The sequence below is a fragment of the Notolepis coatsorum genome (genome assembly GCF_963971535.1).
Source record: "Notolepis coatsorum genome assembly, chromosome: 2".
NCBI classification, from domain to species: domain Eukaryota; kingdom Metazoa; phylum Chordata; class Actinopteri; order Aulopiformes; family Paralepididae; genus Notolepis; species Notolepis coatsorum.
This window is the reverse complement of record NC_140166.1, coordinates 215,558,225-215,585,458: the sequence shown is the minus strand read 5'-3', so window position 1 is coordinate 215,585,458 and position 27,234 is coordinate 215,558,225. Positions and strand designations below refer to the sequence as shown.

The window sequence follows — 27,234 nt, the reverse complement described above, 5'->3', positions numbered from 1 at the left end:
CCACTCAGGGAACAAAATAACCACCCGCCAAGTGCCAATGGCCTGTAGATTTAAGGTTTGGCGTGTAAAAATGATAGGTCTGCCCGCCATCTGGCGTGTAGTTCATATCGATACTCTTATTTTGAAAATCCTGTGCGGGTCTCATTTCCGCCCCAAGCGCAGCTCCAGTCATAATATCTATGGCTCCGTCAAGCTAGCAACGTTCAGGTTCATATGATACTCTTATTTTGAAAAACCTGTAGCAACTCCGCGAGTCATATGATATCCTCCCAGTCCGTGTTTCTGAAAGCAGAGCAGCGTTAACACAGCAGTGCACCTACACAACCCGAAATAAGACTGTGGTGTTTTTTTTCTTCTCACAACGGGTCAAATGCATCTACATGCTTTGCACCGTCGCCATTCCTTTATGCCCACATCGCCCGAAATTAACGTTTATGTACCATTACAATCACTACAACGTTAGCGTAAGCTAACAAGCTAATCCTGATCAGAGGCAGAGGCGCAGAGCCATAGAGAACAGCAGACACAGTGTGGACTGGGGAAAGGGAAATGGGGGGGCACTCTCTCCCCTTCCCTGTGTGTGTGCATGCGTGCGTTTGGAAAGACGACGAAGTCACTAGTCAGGATTCAGGACAGGAGTATATTATAGTAAACTGAGGATTACTGAGGATGGACAGATAATGTTGATATTCAAATATAAAAAAGTTTCGAGAGGAGTGGAAGTTTGAAGACAGACTACAATATGATGCAGGGGTGGTGAGTTGAAACAGTGTGTGTGTGTGTCCCGACCCCACTTCTATGTTTCAATAAATTATTTGCATTTAAAACTATTAACGCTGACTCATTCCTTCAGTCCACTCAAAATTATGCTAATATTCCTTATGTTGTTTATGATATTAATTGAAAATAGCATATGAGAGTATTATATAGTAATAATAACACATGGCGATATACTAAAAAGCTATTCATAATTTTTGGCTGGTAAAAAATCTGCCCGGCTGGTAGTTTTTAAAATCTACCAGCCAAATGGCTGGTAAGTCAAAAAGTTACGTTTGTTCCCTGCTTCCACTCAAACACATGTTTTATATGGTTCATGTATTTATCTAAAGATCCTTCCACTCAAACACGTGTTTTCTATGGTTCATGTATTTATTTAAAGATCCTTCCACTCAAACACATGTTTTCTATGGTTCATGTATTTATTTAAAGATCCTTCCACTCAAAACACGTGTTCTATGGTTGACTCCTCTTGGAGGCGTGACTTTGACCTATAGTTTATTATCTGTGTAGAACTGTGTCACCAGAGCGCCTGTTTCACGTTCTTCCACTGGAGAGAGGGAGAGCGTCTCTGTACTTCCCTGAAATCGGAGTTGAATGTGTGATGTCACTCATGGTCGAACCTCTCATGGTCCAATATTTCATTGAATTTCAAACCTTTATTTAAACTCGAAAGGCAACTGAGGTTTTCCCTCATTTACAGTCACGTCGAGTGTACATGTGGAACACTTTAAACAAACACTCACCTTACCACCCATTGTATTCACTTTAGACACTTTAACACACTTTATATTTATCTATTATTAAAGAGATTTGCACTACATTCATACCTCATTTGCCCCCTACCCTAAGTTTTGTACCTCTGCATTGTACCACACTGTTACTCATTTTACTCTGTATGGTACTATATTGTATATACCGGTATGTATATTGACTTTACTTACGTTTTTACTTACTTCTTAATAACTTTTTTTACTTACTTTCTCTTTTTACTGTACGTAGCACACACTCTCAGGGGCTCATACAGAAACAAGCATTTCATCATAAAGTATTCTGTATTTTGTTGTGACAAATAATAAACAAACTTGAAACTGTACGACCGGCCCCTCCTCCAGGAGCGACTTCATCCTGAAGCTGGCCCAGCTGAAGGAACACTGGCAGGGGGCAGTCCAGCGGGCGGCTCAGCGGCGCTCCCTGGTGGAGGGGCTGGTGAAGCACTGGCACCTGTACAGCCGCAGCCTGAAGAAGCTCCAGAGGTTCCTGTCCGAGACCCAGACGCTCCTGCCCCCCGCCGGGCCGGCCCGCGGCAGCCTGCAGCAGCTCCGGCGCTCCCTGCAGGACCTCCAGGTGGGTTCTGGACCGGAGAGAGAGACCGGTCCTGATATACTGTACTGATATCTGGTACTTCAAGTGGGTTCTGGACCAGAGAGAGAGACTGGTCCTGATACTGTACTGATATCTGGTACTTCAAGTGGGTTCTGGACCAGAGAGAGAGACTGGTCCTGATGTACTCTACTGATATCTGATACTTCAAGTGGGTTCTGGACTCTGAGAGAGAGACCGGTCCTGATGTACTGTACTGATATCTGATACTTCAAGTGGGTTCTGGACTCGGATAGAGACCGGTCCTGATGTACTGTACTCTACGGATATACGATACTTCAAATGTGATACCGGTTCTAAAAATATTTTTTTTAACCCTTTTCACTACCACACTACCAAAGGGTTAACCATTTCACTGCGACAATACAGAAGGTTAACCCTTTTACTACCACACTACAGACGGTTAACCGTCTGTAGTGTGGTAGTGAAGGTTTAACCGTCTGTAGTGTGGTAGTGAAAGTTTAACCTTCTATAATGTGTTAGTGAAAGGTTAACCTTCTGTAGTGTGTTAGTGAAAGGTTAACCTGCTGTAGTGTGGTAGTGAAAGGTTAACCTTCTGTAGTGTGGTAGTGAAAGGTTAACCTTCTGTAGTGTGGTAGTGAAAGGTTAACCTTCTGTAGTGTGGTAGTGAAAGGTTAACCTTCTGTAGTGTGGTAGTGAAAGGGTTAAATGAAACCTCTTTCCATTATGGAGTCAAGTTATTTTTGTGTGACATTCATACATGCGATTGCTTTTCTAAATAGAGAGAGAGAGATACAGAGAGAGAGAGAGAGAGACAGCGAAATAGAGGCAGAGATACAGAGAGAGAGAGGCAGAGATACAGAGGCAGAGAGAGAGAGAGAGGCAGATAGAGAGAGAGGCAGAGAGAGAGAGAGAGAGGCAGAGAGAGAGAGAGAGAGAGAGAGAGAGAGAGAGAGAGAGAGAGAGAGAGAGAGAGAGAGAGAGAGAGAGAGAGAGAGAGAGAGAGAGAGAGAGAGAGAGAGAGAGAGAGAGAGAGAGAGAGAGAGAGAGAGAGAGAGAGAGAGAGAGAGAGAGAGAGAGAGAGAGAGAGAGAGAGACACCCTGGGGGCTGATGGTTTCTCTGACAAGACAGTTCAGGCAGACGTCGTATACGACATATTCATGACAGATAAGGACAGATAACACTGAGCCGTGGTCGCTGGCGGCTGATAGGTCAGTGTGAGAAGTAAAGACTGCTGTAATGATTGCATTTCTTCTTCAAAGACACACAAGGGAACAGAGACTAGGAAAAAATTAGACTAAGAGAAAGGATTGAGCAAAGCGGCTGTCCTGATAAGGCTGTGAAAAGATCCCGGTTCCTTTCTCTTTCATAAAGAAATGACGATGATGATGTTTACATTGTTCAACCAGCTGATAGCGGCTCCCTTTTTAAAGGGCACGTACCAAACCACTCATTTCACTACACTTCTCACAGCTACAGGAGACAAGCCTGTCTGTCTTTCTTTCTCTCTACTTTTACCAGACTTCCTTTTTACATCTTTTAGAAACATCTGCAAATTCCGCCTTGGAACTCTATAGCTAGAGCTTTTTACGTGTTGCCAAACTGACCCCCTCTGAGACCTGTGTGAGATGGTGTACCTGAAAGGGTTAACAACGCGGGCACGTCGTCTCTGCGTCTCCGCCCCCCCGCAGCACGCCGAGCTGCTGTTCCAGCGCTACCAGTGCAGCTACATACACACCCTGGAGCTGGGCCGCCAGCTGTTCTCCATGGGCGACGAGGACACCCAGTCCCAGCTGCAGGCGGAGCTGGGGACCCTGCAGGAAGAGTGGGACCACCTCCACAGACTGCTGGGCAAGAGGATGGACCTCACCGAGGCTATAGTGGAGGTACTGTAGTCCATCCTGTTGTTCTATAAGTGAATGTATTGTAGTTAGGGGTGTAACGGTACACAAAAACTACGGTTCAGTACGTACCTCGGTTTTGAAGTCACGGTTCGGTACGGGTTTTCGGTACAGTGGGGCAAAGTTTGGCTTTCCATGTTCCACTCAGGGGTGATGTAGTGTGCAGTAACTAATTGTACTTGTAGGGCTGTCAACGAATATTCTATATTGAAATGAATAATCGACTTGTAAAAAAAAAAATTATATTAGATTGTGAAGAAAACAGCCCCCGGTGGGCGGTAGTTAGTGGTTAACATGCCGTTGTATTTGCTCGGTACACTACACAGCCGTTCGGTACGGTACACACTGAAACGGTTCGGTTCGGTACGGATACGTGTACCTTTACACCCCTAATTGTAGTCAATCCTGTTGTTCTATAGTGAAGGTAGAGTAGTCGGTCATCTTGATGGAATGAAGAAAACAGACTTATATTGTTGGTGGATTATTTATTTAATTTAATTTAATTTAATTTGACTTCAGACATTTTCTTTTGGCTTTCTTTAGTGTACAACCTCTTTCTTTTTTTTATAAAAAAAAAAGTGTATACATAATTTACATTTCACATGTAAGACCCAGACAAAATAATTAGTTGAATATTAGTATTTTTCAATTGTGCTACATGTTGTTCTCAGGACCGGGAAGTGAATCATATTTAGCAGCAGTAGCTACATCTGTATTATCATCTGATTGGCCAATAGATGGATGGTCATCTGTATAGACCACCGCAACACTTCCGGTATTCTGGAATCATGGGAGAGAGAGCGGGGGGAGAAAATGAATGAATGTGGATGAGAGCCTTGGCGTAAGTGGTTGTAGCTACGGCTGTGGGGGTGCTGGAGACATGATCCAATAGACGTTTATACGCCCGAGTCTCCTGAACACGGAGAAACCAGTCCCACGTCGAACTGCACTTTCTCGGCCGAGCTATAGTCACTTTTCCGCACCTACTCCCGAACTCCGCAGGAGATAAAAGTGTCTCTTCTCCATGAGCTCAATGTAACGTGGAAGTGCTGTGGTCTATTAGCACAGCTCTGATTGGCCTATAGATGAATGGTCATCCTTTGATGGTCTGGTCTGTAGGACAAAGGGGTCAGATTTCAGAGGACATTCAAAATCAATAGGATGTGAGAAACACAATACCTTTACATCAGAAGTTTGCCATGTGGGAGGGTCCCTGGGCCTTCGAGAGGAGAAGAGAGGGGAATAGAGGGGAAGAGAGGGGAAGAGAGAGGAGAAGAGAGGAGAAGAAGAGAGGGGACGAGAGGGGAAGAGAGGGGAAGAGAGAGGAAGAGAGGGGAAGAGAGAGGAGAAGAGAGGAGAAGAAGAGAGGGGACGAGAGGGGAAGAGAGGGGAAGAGAGAGGAAGAGAGAGGAGAAGAGAGGGGACGAGAGGGGAAGAGAGGGGAAGAGAGAGGAAGAGAGGGGAAGAGAGGGGAAGAGAGAGGAGAAGAGTTAGATAGAGGAATAGAGGGGAAGAGAGAGGAAGAGAGTTAGATAGAGGAATAGAGGGGAAGAGAGGGGAAGAGAGGGGAAGAGAGGGGAAGAGAGAGGAAGAGAGGGGAAGAGAGTTAGATAGAGGAAGAGAGGGGAAGAGAGGGGAAGAGAGGGGAAGAGAGAGGAAGAGAGGGGAAGAGGGGAGAAGAGAGGGGAAGAGAGGGGAAGAGAGAGGAAGAGAGAGGAAGAGAGGCGAAGAGAGGGGAAGAGAGGGGAAGAGAGAGGAAGATAGGGGAAGAGAGAGGAGAAGAGAGGGGACGAGAGGGGAAGAGAGGGGAAGAGAGTTGGATAGAGGAATAGAGGGGAAGAGAGAGGAAGAGAGGGGAAGAGAGGGGAAGAGAGAGGAAGAGAGGGGAAGAGAGGGGAAGAGAGAGGAAGAGAGAGGAAGAGAGGGGAAGATGGAGGAAGAGAGGGGAAGAGAGAGGAAGAGAGAGGAAGATAGGGGAAGAGAGGGGAAAAGAGAGGAAGAGAGGGGTAACGGAAAAGGGAGAGATGGATAAAAGAGATGTAGAAATGGTGAGAAAGAGAGAAAAAAATTGGGAGAAGGAGATGACATGGAGTGAGTCTGAATCTGCACTGCAAGTTGTTTTGAAGATAATCTTGTGTCGGGTCTAAAATATTATTTTAATGAAAACAAGAGGGAAAAATATGTCAATGCAATGAGATAATTTAACTTATTACAGCCGTCAAGAAATGAATAAAAAAAAAAGTGACAATATTTCAAGTTCACTTTTTAGATATCGTTATCATTAGCAGATTTTGTCACTTGCTTCGAGAAAATACAAACGTTCAGATTAAATTGCCGTGGTCTACACCTTCCGCAAACCGACGACCGGGACCACCATGCACACTGGGCATTGGAATAACAACGAAATTGGAGGGGAAATGAAAGAAGAAAAGAAAAAAAAGATGAAATGACTTGTCAAGATAGATATTTTGGGCATTAGTGAGAATGGGCTCCCGTGGGCTGCGACGCCGGTGACTATTCCACTGGTTTTTAGAAACACTGGTCCCTGCTGCTGCTGCTTCTAACCTGCTCCACCTTTTCCATCCCACCTCTCTATACTGAGACTGATCCTCCTATAGCTGTAGAGGATGACAACTAATGACTTGTCAGTTCTCTCTCTCTTTCTATTATCTCTCTCTCTTTCTATTCTCTCTGTTTCGCTCTGTCATTGTGTCGATCTATTTCTCTCTCTGTCTCTCTCTCTGTCTCTCTCTCCCTCTCTCTTTCTATTCTCTCTGTTTCGCTCTTTGTGTGTCATTGTGTCGATCTATTTCTCTCTCTGTCTCTCTCTCTCTGTCGGTCTCTCTCTGTCTCTCTCTCCCTCTTTTTCTCTCCCTATTTCTCTCTCATTTTCTTCTCTTTCTTGTCTCTCATCATGTTTGCCCCCTCACCCCCCCCCCCCCGCCCTCTCTTGCACTTTGTCTTCATTATTCTCGCTGTGATCAGAGATGTTGGCAGAAGGTTTTGGAGCCAGGGTGCACTTCACTCTGTTCACAGGAGTGAATTATGGGTCCATTTGAGTGGATGGAGGTCACACACTTCCTCAATGGATTTTGTGACAATCGCAAAACTCCTGTCATCACCGATTCACCGGCTAAGTGGCCTTTGATGGGGTCTAGGAACTCTCGCCACAGGCGGCGAAAAGTCGGCATAATGTCGAGACCTAGATATATTCATAGAAAATCGAGTTATAGTAATTATCTGAAACTAGGCCGGGGGAATACATCTTTGACTTTAACCTCTTATCCATGAGGCAAAAAATGGGGACAATTGCATACCCAGTAATTTGCTATTTATTCTTGAACCACTTATAGCACATGCATATGGGTCTGGGTCTGGGTTCTTTTGAAAGGAAATATTCTGTACTTTCTTCCACAACAGGAAGACTCACTCTGAGTGCTAATGTAATAGAGTTAGAGAGGTTTGAACACACTGAAATAAAAGTTTTGTTTACTCACGTTTTTGTTTACTTGTTGCCAGATTTTTCTGTTTTTGAGTTCCAGCTGAGAGGTAGGAAATGGAAAACATAATGGTTCCATAGCCTGAAGTCGTATCTAGTACAGGTCCAAAGTTGATAACAATCCCAGGTTAAATTAGTATTTTACACATGTTTTTGTATTGTGAGTACCGGCAACAATTCGGCATGATTATCCAAAATGGCCGTCCGTTGCCATTCATTCAGATGCGCGAGTCAAAACAAAGAACTTTGGTTGGTCTTCTTCTGCCCCTTTTTCGCTGCAATCAGCCCTCGCGTGGGATACCGTTGGCTCCAGAATTTCTGGCTACAAATGCGGTCAATAATTTTCACCATCAGAGGTGACCGGTCCGTTCAGGACCAGGCCAAACCGGACATGGTCACTTGTCCGAATGTCTCGTCAACTGACGCTTCTCGGTTGTTTGGTCTTGTAACCAGATAAAGGAAGCTTGCAATATGTTGAGTATGGTGTCAATGGAACGGCGGCAAATGGAACTTTCCAAAAATGTATTGGTTGATGGGGGCCCGACGCTGACAGACGAGGGCAAGGTGCCGCGACGTGCGCGCGCATGGCGGCACGCGGTTAGGATGTTTAAGATGATTTGATTTTCCTGTGTCAATTAATTACAAAAATGAAATTGGGAAACCATGGGGATTAGGGGTGGTGGTTCTTGGTGCACTTTAACCCCTTAAGCCCGAGCGGTCCGGTATCAATTTCACGCCATAAATAGATCAATACAGTCCGTATTAATTAATTGTGCGTTTCTTTTTCAAATGTAGCCAAGTGTAAAGACCCTGACCCTATTAAAACAGTTGTCAACGTGTATATTTTCAGCACTACGTTTGTTTACCAAGGATTTTAATGTTATTAGCTAAATTTGAGTTTATAGAATTCTCTGTGCATTCCAGCGGATATAGACGCGAGGAAATTGGGCTGTCATTCATGTTTGAAGTCCTATGAAAGAGACCCAGGGCTTTCAATGGGCTTTCGAATTTAATAAAACTACACTACCCAGCTCACACCAGCCCCTGTCAAACTTCTGACGTGACATTTATTTTTTTAAGTTATTTTCGTGATCATATCTCACGGGTCAAACAAACCTGAACGTTATTGCCATAAAATACAATGTAGTTTGTTTCTTTACCTTTCTGTGAACGTCTACAAAAAAACTGTCTGAATCTGATGAAAAATACATAAGAGCATTTGTCATTATAAAAAAGTAACAGTACTTACAGTAGATTTCATTCACGGTCATTGCTGCCCTGAAGCGGGCGCCTCCAGATTTAACTCTGCCATTGGATTGGCCAGATCTATATTGATGTATGACTTGGCCACAATAAGGTCATTTATAGGCCTGATATTCTATATTCATATATGTGTCCGGATGGCAAAATTCTGTACTATATCTACAAAAAACCCTGTAAATCATCTGCCCTTTATTAATTTGCTTCGATTTTTTTGTACACGTGATCTCAAGAAGGTGCTGAATGAGCTCAGTGTTTTCCACGTCTGGTCAATGTTAGCATGGTGTTATTCACCATCAAAGCTGGATACAAAATAAAGAATTATAATTTATATTCTCCTTTGGTTCATTACAATTTACTCAAGCATATGCTGATTTGCTCATCAAGTTATATGCTATATAGTGGGATACCGTCCAGTGGCTCGAATAACTGAATTCATTATGAATGGGTTTCTAAATAATTCAGAGGATGAAACTCAGCATTTTGTGCATTTGGCTGAAAACCATCTCTTGATGACGGACATCTGCTCAGCAACCACTCGCCTAATTGACCTGCAGGGAGCGAGGGAGGCGCTGTGAATTAAAGGGTCTTATGGAGGGAAGGGAGCGCCCTGGCGGTTACAGCCGAGGGCTCTATACGCTTGGTGCTTCACTCAACTGTGGTGTAATGTAGCCGAAGCTGAATAACTTACTCAGTCAGAGGAGAATGAGAACCCCCACTGATGAGGAACATATTTATACCTCCAAAACTGAGAGGGGTGGTGGCCATAGGTACAAGGGTGTCGTGACATTTTGGGGAAAGGTGGGGGAGGGTTTATTGGGGTTAAGAATGAGGGATGAGGGTATGGAAGGGAAGATGGGTGAGGGAGATCAAAGAGAGGTGGGGGAAGTTGTATCTACCACACCATACATGACCGTGAGCTTCTCTCTCTCTCCATGCTTGGTGCTTCTCTCTCTCTCCATGCTTGGTGCTTCTCTCTCTCTCTCCATGCTTGGTGCTTCTCTCTCTCTCTCCATCTTGGTGCTTCTCTCTCTCCATGCTTGGTGCTTCTCTCTCTCTCTCCATGCTTGGTGCTTCTCTCTCTCCATGCTTGGTGCTTCTCTCTCTCTCTCTCTCTCCATGCTTGGTGCTTCTCTCTCTCCATGCTTGGTGCTTCTCTCTCTCTCTCTCTCTCCATGCTTGGTGCTTCTCTCTCTCCATGCTTGGTGCTTCTCTCTCTCTCTCTCCATGCTTGGTGCTTCTCTCTCTCTCCATGCTTGGTGCTTCTCTCTCTCTCTCTCCATGCTTGGTGCTTCTCTCTCTCTCTCCATGCTTGGTGCTTCTCTCTCTCCATGCTTGGTGCTTCTCTCTCTCCATGCTTGGTGCTTCTCTCTCTCTCCATGCTTGGTGCCTCTCTCTCTCTCTCTCTCCATGCTTGGTGCTTCACTCTCTCTCTCCATGCTTGGTGCTTCTCTCTCTCTCTCCATGCATGGTGCTTCACTCTCTCTCTCCATGCTTGGTGCTTCTCTCTCTCTCTCCAGCTACTATTCTCCCCAAGCCTGAGCTCAGAGGAGGAAGAATCAAACCTGTGATGTCATCAGTCATCATGTCTGAAACTGCTATGTAAGATAAGATAAGATGTTCCTTTATTGATCCCCTTGGGGGAAATGCAGGCATCATAGCGGAATGGGGGAGGGGAGGTACAGGTATGGGCAGGGTCAAAATGGTAAATGGCTGCTTTTATATAGAAGCTTTTATCCAAAGCACTTTAGAATTTGTTCCTCACATTTTACCCATTCACTCACACATTCACACACCGACGGAAGAATGCAAGGTGCCAACCTGCTCATCAGGAGCAATTAGGGGTTAAGTGTCTTGCTCAAGGCCACTTCAACACGCTGCCCGGGAGGAGCGGGAATCGAACCAGGATCCTCCGGATTACCATTATCCTATCTAGGCGTAGTTCCCCTTTAATGAGTTCCACTCCGTGTTGGACAGGCTGGAACCAAGCTGTCACCTGGCTGAGGTTAGGGAGGGAGGGAGGGCAGACAGACGGCCAGCTTAGTGTAAGTCTGTCTGGGTGTTTCAGAAACTGGGCCCTGTGTCTCAGTCTTTCTGTGCCTCTACAGAGGTGAGATGCCTCTCCTCTGGGTGGTGTTGGGTCTGCTGGAGGTAGAGGAGGGTGGTGTTGGGTCTGCTGGAGGTAGAGGAGCGTGGTGTTGGGTCTGCTGGAGGTAGAGGAGGGTGGTGTTGGGTCTGCTGGAGGTAGAGGAGGGTGGTGTTGGGTCTGCTGGAGGTAGAGGAGGGTGGTGTTGGGTCTGCTGGAGGTAGAGGAGGGTGGTGTTGGGTCTGCTGGAGGTAGAGGAGGGTGGTGTTGGGTCTGCTGGAGGTAGAGGAGGGTGGTGTTGGGTCTGCTGGAGGTAGAGGAGGGTGGTGTTGGGTCTGCTGGAGGTAGAGGAGGGTGGTGTTGGGTCTGCTGGAGGTAGAGGAGGGTGGTGTTGGGTCTGCTGGAGGTAGAGGAGGGTGGTGTTGGGTCTGCTGGAGGTAGAGGAGGGTGGTGTTGGGTCTGCTGGAGGTAGAGGAGGGTGGTGTTGGGTCTGCTGGAGGTAGAGGGTGGTGTTGGGTCTGCTGGAGGTAGAGGAGGGTGTTGGGTCTGCTGGAGGTAGAGGAGGGTGGTGTTGGGTCTGCTGGAGGTAGAGGAGGGTGGTGTTGGGTCTGCTGGAGGTAGAGGAGGGTGGTGTTGGGTCTGCTGGAGGTAGAGGAGGTTGGTGTTGGGTCTGCTGGAGGTAGAGGAGGGTGGTGTTGGGTCTGCTGGAGGTAGAGGAGCGTGGTGTTGGGTCTGCTGGAGGTAGAGGAGGGTGGTGTTGGGTCTGCTGGAGGTAGAGGAGGGTGGTGTTGGGTCTGCTGGAGGTAGAGGAGGGTGGTGTTGGGTCTGCTGGAGGTAGAGGAGGGTGGTGTTGGGTCTGCTGGAGGTAGAGGAGGGTGGTGTTGGGTCTGCTGGAGGTTATTGAGCCATCCAGATTTTTGTGGGTCTAACTCGACAAGATATCTGCAGCTGGGTGGGGTCCACTTAATATCCCCATGTGGCCTAGTGTGGACTATGTTCCACATTATCCACCTATAGGCTTTTATATCCAAACTAGGTTCTCATGTAGTAGGTCCTCATCCTAACCTAGGTTATCATTAGGGATGTTCGATATTGGCTTTTTTACCGATATACCGATATTGTTATTATTGCCGTTGACTGATAATGAGTCACGTGTCTCTGTCAGCGCGTGTCTCAGCACCCCCCCCCCCCCCCCCCCCCACTGGCCGGAGGGGAGGGACATGATGAAACGTAGAGGCTGATGCAGCGGTCTGTGTTTGGACAGATCAACACCCGGCCCCCCGCCTTTCAACTTCAACTTCAAACTTCAAATTACTTTATTTTCCTTTCGGAACTTCATTTGTGCAGTGGTTAAAAGGCTTCGTTAAAACTACAGTAAAAAATACCACTATATAAAAAACACCAACTACATTAAAACTACAGTACTTAATAAAGCATGATATATTAAAAATCCATGTGGAGCAGTTCTATATGTATATAAATAATCAATAATAGTAGTACAGGTGATATGTGTCCATCAGGTGGAAGGGGGAGTCTATCTGTGGAGGGTGTCTCAGGCCGAGACACCTGGGCCCTAATGAGCTCTGAACTTGACTCACTTCTCATGCTCTGATAGCGGCTACGTTAATCCAATCTCACTTAATGGGTGACAATGCGTTTAGGAAGTGAGAGGCGGCGGGGGGGGGGGGGGGGGGGGGGGATTCCACTTGGATCGTTCTCGCAGCTAATCTATTTTGACGAGGAGGTATTGTATTGACTGGAGTTGTTTGATTTGTTGATTTGTTTGTGTGTGTGTGTGTGTGTGTGTGTGTGTGTGTGTGTGTGTGTGTGTGTGTGTGTGTGTGTGTGTGTGTGTGTGTGTGTGTGTGTGTGTGTGTGTGTGTGTGTGTGTGTGTGTGTGTGTGTGTGTGTGTGTGTGTGTGTGTGTGTGTGTGTGTGTGTGTGTGTGTGTGTGTGTGTGTGTGTGTGTGTGTGTGTGTGTGTGTGTGTGTGTGTTTCTTTAGAACTGGGAGCGCTGCGAGGCCAGACTAGACGACAGCACGATGCAGCTGAAAGATATGAAGACCAGGCTCAACCAGTCGATGCCAGACTATGTGGAAGAGCAGCAGAACACAGAGCGATCCAACAACAAGGTACAGAGCGAGCGACTGAGGTCAACAACTTAATGACTCGAGACTCGTAGTGAGCACTCATTCAAAAATGTCTCCATCGTGATATCAAAATCACATGTTGTTTTGTTGTTTTACGCAGAATGAGTCAATTAGTCTCACCTCGGGACCGGTCACACTGTACTCCTGTCTGAGCTGAGGGCCCACTAGAGACGAGGCCAGCGGCCCGCTTTGGATCCCGACCCGTACTTTGAGAAATAGAATAGAAGTACTTTATTGATCCCAAGGGAAATTCAGCACCACAGATCGCTCACAATAAACATTTAGGTAGTCAAAAATCTCAAATAAGAATAAGAATACAGTGAAAGATATACATTTGAAATAGGGATGTCCGATATTATCGGCCTACCTATATTATCGGCCGATATCGGCATTAAAATGTGATATCGGAAAATATCGGTATCGGTTTTCAATTTTTTTTTTTTTTACATTTATTTAACCTTTATTTACCCAGGCAAGCAAGTAAGAACAAATTCTGATTTTATTTATTGTCAAAAGTATGCATAATGTTGTGTTAATTCCACAACAAGAGATATGTAATGTTATACCTGAAATTATTAATTTTTTGGGGGGGGGGGGGGGGGGACCCTGCATATATCGGTATCGGTTGATATCGGTATCGGAAATTAAGAGTTGGACAATATCGGTATATCGGTATCGGTAAAAAAGCCAATATCGAGCATCCCTAATTTGAAATTATGTATATACATTCTAAAATATACAGTAATATACAGTAAAATGTAGATGTAAAATGTAGATGTAAAATTACAGGAAGATATGCAAGAATGTATACTGTTACTCTTTGCTCAGTGAGGCACAGTGAGGCGTTATACAGTTATGATGGCTGTTGGAATGAAGGACTTCCTGTGACGTTCAGTGTTGCATCTTGGGAGTCTGGGGCACATCAATGGGGCACAACACCCCATTAATTCACCAGAAGGTCATGGGTTAAATTCCATGCGACAGTCAGTGTCCCCCCCCCCCCCCCCACCCCCCTCCTGTTGTGTCCTTGACTCAAGACACTGAATTCCTTGCTGCTCCAAGAAGGGCGCTATTACCCTGCTTCTCTGAGCCCTACATGTAGTCTGATGATACTAATATGGAAAAAGAAAAATGTGTTTTTTTTTGTTTGTTTTGGAGATGCATGGTTGTCAAGGCTTTAAACCACAGGCTTGGTCAGTTATCAGTTCACTTAAGCCACGCCCTCGTTTCTTCATCCTCCAATCACAGTCATAGCTTCCCTCAGACAAACAAAGCCTGTCCAACCACAACAAAAAGGTTTGTCAGAGGGAAGCGACTGTTGTGATTGGAGGATCAAGGTAAAAAAAAGAGGGCGGTGCTTGATATAGGTCAATTCAATTAATTAAGGACGTGGATTTTCTTTACAATATTGAAAAACCATCTGCATGAAAAGGTTGCACTGTCAGAGCTATTGAGAAGTAAATCAGGGAGGAATGTCCCGTTATCGGCAAGTAAACAGCGATTTCCATTTTTAAACATTTGAGTCGATTGCATTGAAAGTGAAACAACAAAAAAGTGTACAACGAAGTACACAATGCCCTGACGAGGAGCCAAGTTGGTAACTGGTCTGACCTGCAACTCAACTCACCCCCTCTGGCCTAGCAGGCCTTTGTCCCCTCCCCCCTCTCCTCTCCCCTCCCCCTCTCCCTCTCCCTCTCCCTCTCCCTCTTCACTCCTCCCCTCCCACCCCCCCAGTCCCAGCCTGCTGGCTATGGCCCTTAATCCGCTCTAGGGGTGGAGAGAGAGAGAGAGAGAGAGAGAGAGAGAGAGAGAAGAGCAAGGTTGGAGAAAGCGAGTGTGTGTGTGTGAGAGAGAGAGAGAGAGAGAGAGAGAGGGGGGCAGGGCAGATAGAGATAGCAGTGAGTAAGTGAGTGTGAGAGAGAGAGGGAGCAAGTGAGAGAGTTGGAGGGGGTCTCTGACTGTGTGCTGTGGCTGGTCCTGTGTGTTATGGTATGCAGGAGAACGAGGACTCCCTGGAAGACTGGGCTGAGAGCCTGACGGAGCTGGCCACCATGAAGACCGACCTGTCCCAGTACATCATCGCCGACGACGTCCTGCTTCTCCAGGAGCAGGTGGAACATCTCCACTGCCAATGGGATGAACTGTGCCTCAAGGTAGTGGAATTTAACTGAACTCTGCCTCAAGGTAGTGGAATTTAACTGAACTCTGCCTCAAGGTAGGAGGACAGAGCTGCAGCTCCGTTGGTTAGTTAGTCTGTTAGTTACTTGGTTACTTAGTTAGTCATACAATCACACATATTACACAACTTTCAATCATACAAGCACACATGGTACACAACTTTCAATCATACAAGCACACATAGTACACAACTTTCAATCATACAAGCACACATAGTACACAACTTTAAATCATACAAGCACACATAGTACACAACTTTCAATCATACAAGCACACATAGTACACAACTTTAAATCATACAAGCACACATAGTACACAACTTTCAATCATACAAGCACACATAGTACACAACTTTCAATCATACAAGCACACATAGTACACAACTTTAAATCATACAAGCACACATAGTACACAACTTTCAATCATACAAGCACACATAGTACACAACTTTCAATCATACAAGCACACATAGTACACAACTTTCAATCATACAAGCACACATAGTACACAACTTTCAATCATACAAGCACACATAGTACACAACTTTCAATCATACAAGCACACATAGTACACAACTTTCAATCATACAAGCACACACAGTACACAACTTTCAATCATACAAGCACACATAGTACACAACTTTCAATCATACAAGCACAGAAGAATGGGAGACTTTGTTTCCACCGTGGTCCACTGTTGTGGTCGGTACAGACCGCAGCGCTGCCTTGCCTAAGGGCTCGGGGCTCACAGTACTCTGCCTGGACACACCACAGCGCTGGCCAAGAGCTACCGGCATGGCTTTTACCGCTGCTAGATTGAATGACTTGATTGAACTCTTGCCTGGAGACAGTACAGTGAAGTGCTGGTTTGAGTACACAGAGAGCAGGGCTGCCTTAAGGCTAGTTCCCATGCTAGGTTGAGTCATTGTTTGTTGTGTACATGTGAAGTCTGCCTGGAGGGCGGTGCACTGGGCCTCTGTGCTTTGCTTCAAGCTGTACAGCCGCAGACTGGATATTGCTTATTATAGCACTAGAGTGACGGTGGACAATGGGTTTAAACTTTTTCTCCTTTTCAACTTTTTCTCCCAAATTGTATGTATTTTCACTGATGTTCACTCGTTCGTTTGGGGGCTTGTGTTTCTTTCCCTCGACTCTGACTTCAGGGATTAGTGTTGTTGCATGTGAATGAGTATGTGTTTGTTGTGTATACATTAGTGTCTTGGGAACAGTAGCAGCAATGAGACTATTCAGTTACCAGAGAGAGAGAGAGAGAGAGAGAGAGAGAGAGAGAGAGAGAGAGAGAGAGAGAGAGAGAGAGAGAGAGAGAGAGATTTTGGCACAGTCTCATTCCTAAATGACACAAACTCAGTTATTTGATTGAATCAGAGTTTCTAAAAGCGGCAACAGACCGTCAGTTGACTTGACCTGCTCTTGGCGTTTGTTGTTCTTCAAACCTGCCCAATAATAACACAACATGTGAGCTAAAGGGTTATTCATGAACCTGACCCTTACCGTAACCTTAAACCTTAACCCCAGCAGAGACCCCACGTCCCACCTTGACCTACAAATTGAGATGGGAAAACAAAACAAAAAATGGTGATAACGGCTTTTCAAAGATATAGTGACTTTCTACTTTCCAGCTTGGATGTTTAGTGATGACCATACATGTTGATGTTTGTAGAGCGTCATTCGTTTTTCTTGTGTATTAGGTAGCCATTGTGTGTGTGTGTGTTTGTGTGTGTGTGGTGTGGCGTGTGTGTGTGGTGTGTGTGTATATATATATGGATGTGTGTCTGTGGTGCAATTCTCTGTAGCCTACACTGTAGTCTATTTGGTCGTGAAACTATGTTAAGGGCTAAACTCGTCATAAAGAGTAAAATCTTCAGTGTACTTCTGGGGGGGGGGGGGGTGACTGGAGAGACTGATGGGGGAGGGGCTTGGTGGTGAGAGTAGGGTGACAGATGGTGATGTGGAGAAATCACTCCAGGCCCCAGGAAGCAACAGGCCCTTTGTATTGAAATCAGCCTGTTGGCCGGGAGAGGAGGGAGGGAGGGCGGGGGGGGGGGGGGGGGCACGGAGATCATAATAGCTTACACTTTTTGCTGTGTCTGCATGTCAGACCATGTGTGTGTGTGTGTGTGTTTGAGCACACACGACTATGTGTTATTGACTATTTTAGTCCGTGTGTGTTTGCATTCACAGGCTCATTGATTGACTGCATTTATATAAGATTTGTTTATTAAGGACAATGCAAATTAATGAACATCATTTACATGTGTATGCATAACATCACAGCATGATAAGGACGTAAATATGCCGGGAATAGCACAGGGCTAATTTCCACCCCGTAGTCCTAACATAAAACAAACACAAAACGGACCATACAACGTTCATTCATAAAAACTCATAAAAACTGACATCACTGACATGACCACACTAACATGACATTCAGTCAGTATAACGAGCTTGTATCCAAAGAGCTTTACACGTTATGCCTCACATTCACCCGTTCACTCACACGTTCACTCACACGTTCACACACCGACGGCGGAGGCGACCATGCGAGGTGCCGACCTGCTCGTGGGGAGCAGTTAGGGGTTAAGTGTCTTGCTCAAGGACATTTAAACACGCTGCCGGGGGGAGTTGAAATCTAACCTTCTGATTACCAGACGACCGCTCCTCCTGAGCCACTGTTTCCCCATTAAAAAGACACGCCAACATTTTGGGAAATGAGCTTGCCATCTTCTCCAGAGAGAGAGACAAGAAGATAGATACCAGTCTCCTCTCTGTGTGCGTTCAGTAGAAAGCTATCTGGCTGCACGTTAGCCTAGCTTAGCACAATGAATGGAAGCGGACATGGCCGGTTAGCCTTTGGGAGAGGTGTTAGTTGGACAATGCCTAGGCTAACCGGCCATGTCCGCTTCCATTCATTGGGCTAAGGCGTGTTCTTTTAAGGTTTATTAGCAGCTCAGTAGATCATACGGGGAACATAGATATACTTAATTTAAGTTACGTTATACTTTATTAATCGCAGTGGGGATTGCTGCACTTGACCCATCCTGACCACAGTGGGCATCTACAGACAGGCACCCAGGGACCAACTCCAGGTGTAATGCCAGCGCCTTGCTCAAGGGCAACGGCAGGAGAGTCTATTTAGCATTGGATGTCTTTTATTTAGGTGGTAAACAGAGTTGACATAATCGGTGTATCCTCTCCTCCCCAGGTGTTGTAAACAGGACATAGCAAATAGTATTAGTAGTACTAGTACAAATAGTTAGTAGTACTAGTACAAATAGTTAGTAGTATTAGTAGTACTAGTACAAATAGTTAGTAGTACTAGTACAGATAGTTAGTAGTATTAGTGTAATAAACAGGAGACAGTTAGTAGTATTAGTGTAATAAACAGGAGATAGTTAGTAGTATTAGTGTAATAAACAGGAGACAGTTAGTTGGATTAGTGTAATAAACAGGAGATAGTTAATATTATTAGTGTAATAAACAGGAGATAGTTAGTAGTATTAGTGTAATAAACAGGAGACAGTAAGTAGTATTATTGTAATAAACAGGAGATAGTTAGTAGTATTATTGTAATAAACAGGAGACAGTAAGTAGTATTATTGTAATAAACAGGAGATAGTTAGTAGTATTATTGTAATAAACAGGAGATCTCTAGGTCGTCCTCGGACGGGCCCTCCATCGGTGCTTCCAGTCATCCCGATCCTCCATGCATCTGGCTAGCTCGCCGGTGCTTTCTGCTCCCGCATCTCTCCTGAGTACGTCCACGTAGGTTAATGTGGGACGTCCTCGTGATCGATGCCCGTGTGTTGGTATTAGTGTAATAAACAGGAGATAGTTAGTAGTATTAGTGTAATAAACAGGAGATAGTTAGTAGTATTAGTGTAATAAACAGGAGATAGTTAGTAGTATTAGTGTAATAAACAGGAGATGGTTAGTAGTATTAGTGTAATAAACAGGAGATAGTTAGTAGTATTAGTGTAATAAACAGGAGATAGTAGTAGTATTAGTGTAATAAACAGGAGATAGTTAGTAATATTAGTGTAATAAACAGGAGATAGTTAGTAGTATTAGTGTAATAAACAGGAGATAGTTAGTAGTATTAGTGTAATAAACAGGAGATAGTTAGTAGTATTAGTGTAATAAACAGGAGATAGTTAGTAGTATTAGTGTAATAAACAGGAGACAGTTAGTAGTATTATTGTAATAAACAGGAGACAGTTAGTAGTATTATTGTAATAAACAGGAGACAGTTTGTAGTATTAGTGTAATAAACAGGAGACAGTTAGTAGTATTAGTGTAATAAACAGGAGACAGTTAGTAGTATTAGTGTAATAAACAGGAGACAGTTAGTAGTATTAGTGTAATAAACAGGAGACAGTTAGTAGTATTAGTGTAATAAACAGGAGACAGTTAGTAGTATTAGTGTAATAAACAGGAGATAGTTAGTAGTATTAGTGTAATAAACAGGAGACAGTTAGTAGTATTAGTGTAATAAAGTACGTGTGTGCTCCTCCCAGGTCTCTCTGCGTAAGCAGGAGATAGTTAGTAGTATTAGTGTAATAAAGTACGTGTGTGCTCCTCCCAGGTCTCTCTGCGTAAGCAGGAGATAGTTAGTAGTATTAGTGTAATAAACAGGAGACAGTTTGTAGTATTAGTGTAATAAACAGGAGACAGTTAGTAGTATTATTGTAATAAACAGGAGACAGTTTGTAGTATTAGTGTAATAAACAGGAGACAGTTAGTAGTATTAGTGTAATAAACAGGAGACAGTTAGTAGTATTAGTGTAATAAACAGGAGACAGTTAGTAGTATTAGTGTAATAAACAGGAGACAGTTAGTAGTATTAGTGTAATAAACAGGAGACAGTTAGTAGTATTAGTGTAATAAACAGGAGATAGTTAGTAGTATTAGTGTAATAAACAGGAGACAGTTAGTAGTATTAGTGTAATAAAGTACGTGTGTGCTCCTCCCAGGTCTCTCTGCGTAAGCAGGAGATAGTTAGTAGTATTAGTGTAATAAAGTACGTGTGTGCTCCTCCCAGGTCTCTCTGCGTAAGCAGGAGATAGTTAGTAGTATTAGTGTAATAAACAGGAGACAGTTAGTAGTATTAGTGTAATAAACAGGAGACAGATAGTAGTAGTATTAGTGTAATAAACAGGAGACAGTTAGTAGTATTAGTGTAATAAACAGGAGATAGTTAGTAGTATTTAAACAGGAGACAGTTAGTAGTATTAGTGTAATAAAGTACGTGTGTGCTCCTCCCAGGTCTCTCTGCGTAAGCAGGAGATAGCGGACCGTCTGAACGCCTGGATCATCTTCAACGAGAAGAACAAGGAGCTGTGTGAATGGCTGACCCAGATGGAGAACAAGGTGGCCCACAACTCTGACCTCAGCATCGAGGAGATGGTGGAGAAGCTGAAGAAGGTAGGAACGCACCTGTGTGTGTGTGAATTAATGAATGAATGACATTTTATCTCTGTGTCATGTCCGACGACCCATCCCTTACGGGATTATAAGAAAGACACCACAAACAATAATTGAATATAACGTTCACTTCCCAAGGTTTGTAAGCTACACCATCAGAGGCCAAAGTAAATACATCACATAATATGTTATTTTCGTACGTTTATCCCAAGCTTTCTCTAAATATTCTGCAATTCTGTGTGTGTGTGTGTGTTGTTGTGGAATATTTTAAAGGAGCCAAGACAGTGAACTGTAGAAATTCAGATAGTAGTTTATTTTCTGTGGCCACAGAAAAGTATCCTCAGTTTACAACCAGAGACGAGTGAAACACGAGCGTCTGCGAATGACAAATGAAAACAAAGATGACAAAATGAAAAACGGGCTTAGGGGTTTTGTCTGATATGAAGACAACAAGAAAAGAACATGATGTGATGTCATATCAGGCTGTCCTGGGCCATGGTCAGTTGTTGTAAGAACACTGTTAAGACTGTCGCCCTAGTGTCTGAGCTGTATACTAGATAACTATATTAACTAGTCAAGGCTGTACAGAGAATATGTATTTAAACAGAGCTATGAACTGATAGTAAGCTGTACAAATGATGTAATAGGATGAAACATATACTATTTGCCATAACCGTGTGCGTGCATGCAGGTGTGTGTGTATGTGTGCACGCATGCAAGTGTGTGAGGTGAGGTTCTGAATGTGTGTTTGTGTACGTTTGACTAACCGTCTTACGGTCTTCTACTATCATGCACTCTTCCACTAAATAATCTTTCTTGTCTATATTACTACCTACTATACTAATGTCTTTACTACTACACACTCAACACGGCAGCACCCACGTTTCAACACTGTTTGATGAACATTGTTAGTCAGCGGAAAGAGTTGTACCCTTCCTGCTGACTTGTCGTACAGAACTTGGATAAAAGCGTTCAAGCTAAATGACTAAATGTAAAATGTAAATGTACGTTTGAAAGTAAACAGTTGGTTGGTTAGTTAGTTAGTCTATTAGCGCTCTGTGTAGCCCGGTACAGCGAGGGGAGAAGTCTGGACATGTTGAGACTAGAGAGGCTGTGGATGAAAGGGTGGGATGGTCTCCGGCTGGCCTGGTCCTTTCAGAAGAGGCTCTGAAGCCCCTCCTGCCTGTGAAAAGAGACGACAGCTGTTTGTCTCCGCTGGGCCGCGTGGGCTCTCTCTCCGTGTCGTGCCGGGCCCTTTGTTTTGTTTTGTTTTGGTGTGTGGGGGGCAGGGGGGGGCAGGGGGGGGTGGAGCCAAGGCCTGAGTAACTCCAACTCTTATTGCCTTAGCGGGAGTCCTTAAAACCTTTCAGCAGAGGACCTTTTAAATGTAATCACTCAGCTCTGGGACACAGGCTGATGAAGAAAACCTTTAATCTTGTCAGGTAGGGACCCTAAAAAGGCTGACTCTTTTCATCCAGTCCTAAAAGCTTAAAAAAACAACACATTAACACTTTGAATGCCACTCATGGCTTTTTTCGGGTTTACCCCCCGACCGTTGAATGCCCATCACGAGATTTTTTTTTTCTTTTTTTCTTTTTTTTTATTATTAGCGTTCTGAAATCATATTGCATCAAGCGAGCCTACCGTTGGAGATCCAGGCACCGCCGGCGCTCAGATGTGAAAAAAGCGCCCCCTATCGTCTCCCAGATGGTAAATCACCCTTTTGGATTGGACTCAATGAAAGTGAATGGGAGAACGGATTTCTGACTCCACATTTTACTTCTCACTGATGTAACCGGGGTCTACCAGAGTTCATTCTGGAGCCTTGGTGCCGCGGCGAATATGTGTTTTACTGTACACATGGTGGATCAATACAATGAGCGATTTTTTCGAATGGCAATCGGAAATTGGAATAAACCATTTGGATACCATCTGACCTCAGGTAAGGAATCTATGTTATCAGTCTTAGGATAATCAGACTCGTTTTCACAGATATATAAGCGTTATCCCCTATATGTGATATAGCTGTTTTGACTGTAAAAGCCATCAGGAAATAAGAGCAGCGAATATCAGCGCGCAACGTTCTGGAATATGGTTGTTTTTTCCGCGAAAACGAGTGATTTTCAAAATGCTATCAAACGGAAATGAAGCGATAAAAAAACAATCTGCCTTGACAATGTTGACTGGAAAATGAGTCTTTGATAAGCGACGGGCAGATTAGACACATAACCATAATTTAAAACATAGATTAGGCGATATTAAGTTAACATTGGAGTGGGTTTGGGCATTCAAGGGGGTAAAAAGGAAAACACGGCTGGCTCCCAAAGTGTTAATAGAAATGTTGAGGTTTTACTATTAAATGTTATGGATGTTTTTTTATTTTTTTATTCTGCTGGTATGAAATTAAACATGTTGCTCCTAACCCCGTACACTTCGCACGCACACACACACGCATGCACACACACACACACACACACACACACACACACACACACACACACACACACACACACACACACACACACACACACACACAAATACACAATACAGAGCATGCAGTGATTGCAAAGCGACACTCACACATGCATGTGCAACACATTTAGAATAAAATGTACAGGAACACAAAGAGGAATATCCCCCCTGCCCAAGGCAAGCATTAGTCTTACTAGGCCTCAGGCCAAGGCAAGCATTAGTCTTACTAGGCCTCAGGCCAAGGGAGGCATTAGTCTTACTAGGCCTCAGGCCAAGGCAAGCATTAGTCTTACTAGGCCTCAGGCCAAGGGAGGCATTAGTCTTACTAGGCATCAGGCCAAGGCAAACATTAGTCTTACTAGGCTTCAGGCCAAGGCAAGCATTAGTCTTACTAGGCCTCAGGCCAAGGCAAGCATTAGTCTTACTAGGCCTCGGGTCAAGGCAAGCATTAGTCTTACTAGGCCTCAGGCCAAGGCAAGCATTAGTCTTACTAGGCCTCGGGTCAAGGCAAGCATTAGTCTTACTAGGCATCAGGCCAAGGGATGCATTAGTCTTACTAGGCATCAGGCCAAGGGATGCATTAGTCTTACTAGGCATCAGGCCAAGGAATATTTTAGGCCTACTAGGCCTCGGATCAAGGGACATTTTAGGCCTACTAGGCCTCAGGTGAAGATATATATTAGGCTTACTAGACTTCAGGCCAAGATATATATTAGGCTTACTAGACCTCGGGCTATACTGTGCTACACGTACATTAGGGGTGGGAATCGCCAGAGACGATATACGATACTATCGCGATACTTGCATCACGTTACGATAGTATTGCAATATTAAATATATTGCGATACGCTGAGTATTGCGATATTAATATTGCAATATTTTTTATTATTTCTTTTGATCAAATTTAATTTATTACCTTTTTTCAACTGCAAAGTAAAATTTCCTCAACATGTTTTATCTAATAAAATAAAGTTCAGTCTGTTCATCTCACTTCAATAATTTTTATTGCAGAACATGGTATTTTCTCAAGCAGACAGATGTAAACAATGTAATCTGTGTTGCATGTACCTGACAAACTGAACTGTTTGTATTACAGTCATATTCCAACTTAACTAAATGCACATGTGTGTGTGTGGACTACTGTACTATTACAATATATTTTTTTTAATGAATAATTCAATATCGATACTTGGCGTCCCTGTATCGATTCCCCCCCCCCCCCCATCCCTAACGTACATACATCTCGGATCAATGTCATTCCCTCACTCACGGTCATTCTCTGTATTGGATAACAGGACTGCATGGAGGAGATCAACCTGTTCAGCGAGAACAAGACGCACCTGAAGCAGCTGGGAGAGCAGCTGATCACCGCCAGCAACAAGACCAAGGAGACGGAGATCAACGACAAGCTGAAGGACGTCAACGAGCGCTGGCAGCATCTGTTTGACCACATAGAGGCCAGGTGAGATATAAGATGAGATGAGATAAGACGAGGTCCTTATCTGGTCCTCTTCTGGGGAGATGTAGTCTTCTTCTCGTAGATCACTGCTCGTCGTGGAATCACTCCACGTCCGGTTTCATCGTTACATCGTCTCTGTATCATCTCTGTATACTTCATCATCGTTACATCATCTCTGTATACGTCAAAACGTTTTAGATGTGCTGTCCGGGCTCTCCAGTGTCATTGTTCGTCGAGGCGGGGAAAGATGAGAGAGGGACAGTTGAGACGGGGACAGTTGAAACGGGGACAGTTGAAACGGGGACAGTTGAAACGGGGACAGTTGAAACGGGGACAGTTGAAACGGGGACAGTTGAAACGGGGACAGTTGGAACGGGGACAGTTGAAACGGAGACAGTTGAAACGGAGACAGTTGAAACGGAGACAGTTGAAACGGAGACAGTTGAGACGGGGACAGTTGAGACGGGGACAGTTGAAACGGGGACAGTTGAAACGGGGACAGTTGAAACGGGGACAGTTGAGACAGGGACAGTTGAGACAGGGACAGTTGAGACAGGGACAGTTGAAACAGGGACAGTTGAGACAGGGACAGTTGAGACGGGGACAGTTGAGACGGGGACAGTTGAGACGGGGACAGTTGAAACGGGGACAGTTGAAACGGGGACAGTTGAAACGGGGACAGTTGAGACGGGGACAGTTGAAACGGGGACAGTTGAAACGGGGACAGTTGAGACGGGGACAGTTGAAACGGGGACAGTTGAAACGGGGACAGTTGAAACGGGGACAGTTGAAACGGGGACAGTTGAAACGGGGACAGTTGAAACAGGGACAGTTGAAACAGACAGTTGAGACACAGGGACAGTTGAAACAGGGACAGTTGAAACAGGGACAGTTGAAACAGGGACAGTTGAAACACAGGGACAGTTGAAACAGGGACAGTTGAAACAGAGACAGTTGAAACACAGGGACAGTTGGGACAGAGACAGTTGGGACAGAGACAGTTGAAACAGGGACAGTTGAAACGGGGACAGTTGAAACAGACAGTTGAAACGGGGACAGTTGAAACGGGGACAGTTGAAACAGACAGTTGAAACAGACAGTTGAAACAGAGACAGTTGAAACACAGGGACAGTTGAAACAGACAGTTGAGACGGGGACAGTTGAAACGGGGACAGTTGAAACAGGGACAGTTGAAACGGGGACAGTTGAAACAGACAGTTGAAACAGGGACAGTTGAAACAGACAGTTGAAACAGAGACAGTTGAAACACAGGGACAGTTGAAACAGACAGTTGAAACGGGGACAGTTGAAACAGGGACAGTTGAAACGGGGACAGTTGAAACAGACAGTTGAAACAGACAGTTGAAACAGAGACAGTTGAAACACAGGGACAGTTGAAACAGACAGTTGAGACGGGGACAGTTGAAACGGGGACAGTTGAAACAGGGACAGTTGAAACGGGGACAGTTGAAACAGACAGTTGAAACAGACAGTTGAAACAGAGACAGTTGAAACACAGGGACAGTTGAAACAGACAGTTGAGACGGGGACAGTTGAAACGGGGACAGTTGAAACAGGGACAGTTGAAACAGGGACAGTTGAAACAGGGACAGTTGAAACAGGGACAGTTGAAACGGGGACAGTTGAAACGGGGACAGTTGAAACGGGGACAGTTGAAACGGGGACAGTTGAGACGGGGACAGTTGAGACAGACAGTTGAAACAGGGAACGTTGAGACATTGAACGTTGAGACGTTTCAAGACGTCACAAGTCAAGAAGGGGAAACAACCAAGGAACAACAGAAATCCAGGTTTAAAAAGGTTCAGCTAAGCGAGTCCTCGGCTAAAAGACCTCCACTGTGTCCACCAGCCCCCATGCCGAGGTGTCTCTGGTCGAATGGAGGCACAGGTCGAAGGCACAGCTGCCGCTGCTGCTACCACTGTCCCAAGCAGCTTAGAGAGAGAGAGAGAGAGAGAAGAGAAAGGTTCAGAGCCATCAGAGAGAGAGAGTCATTATTACTAATCCATAAGTACTGATCCCATTCGAACACAGAGCGATGCGTGTGTGTGTTTGGAGAGGACTGCCGAAATGCCCATCCATGAGATTATAGGCAGCTGTCCAGCTTGTCATGTGCACTTGATGTAAACAAACACGGAGAAGAGAGTGTGGTCAGCGAAACCTTGAACAGCGGGACTTTATAGTTGGATTTGAAGTTCATTTGTGTTGTGACCAGGAGACTCAATCAAAAGCCCTGATGTTTAACCTCAACCATACAGAGAGTCAACAGAAAAACAAGGTTGATCTTCTTAATTCCTATGCTGGGCGATATGCAAACCCTTTGAAACCAGTTGGCTTCCAGTTCGATGGTCCTGCTGTTTGCTTTCAAAGCGCTGAACCAACTGGCTCCCTCCTATATCACAGATCTCTTAAGCCCTCACACCACTTCCAGGTCTCTCAGGTCGTCTCACCTGGGCCTCCTGGCCGTCCCACCCACCCTCAAGGATAAAAGTCAGAGGCGACCGTGCTTTCTCAGTTACAGCCCCCTAGGCCAGTGGTTCTCAACTGGTCTAGCCTCGGGACCCAACATTTTCCTTAGTTTACAATTTCTTTTGCAGTAATACGCAATCTTTCATGCACTGTTAACAACATGAAATAAACACAAAAAA

The 27,234-nt window shown here is 44.7% G+C and overlaps 1 protein-coding gene across 1 annotated transcript in view; it reads left to right on the top strand.

Moving 5' to 3' along the window:
* Positions 1–24,575, top strand: part of LOC311223751 (uncharacterized protein) — a gene marked incomplete at both ends in the record, with an annotated part of 318,597 nt that extends 294,022 nt beyond the window's left edge. The window contains 6 exon segments of the mRNA XM_084308521.1: positions 1,893–2,124; positions 3,814–4,008; positions 12,872–13,000; positions 15,016–15,171; positions 20,479–20,637; positions 24,405–24,575. Of these exon segments, the coding sequence (XP_084164647.1) occupies positions 1,893–2,124; positions 3,814–4,008; positions 12,872–13,000; positions 15,016–15,171; positions 20,479–20,637; positions 24,405–24,575 (1,042 nt within the window).
* Between the last annotated feature and the right edge of the window lie 2,659 nt (positions 24,576–27,234).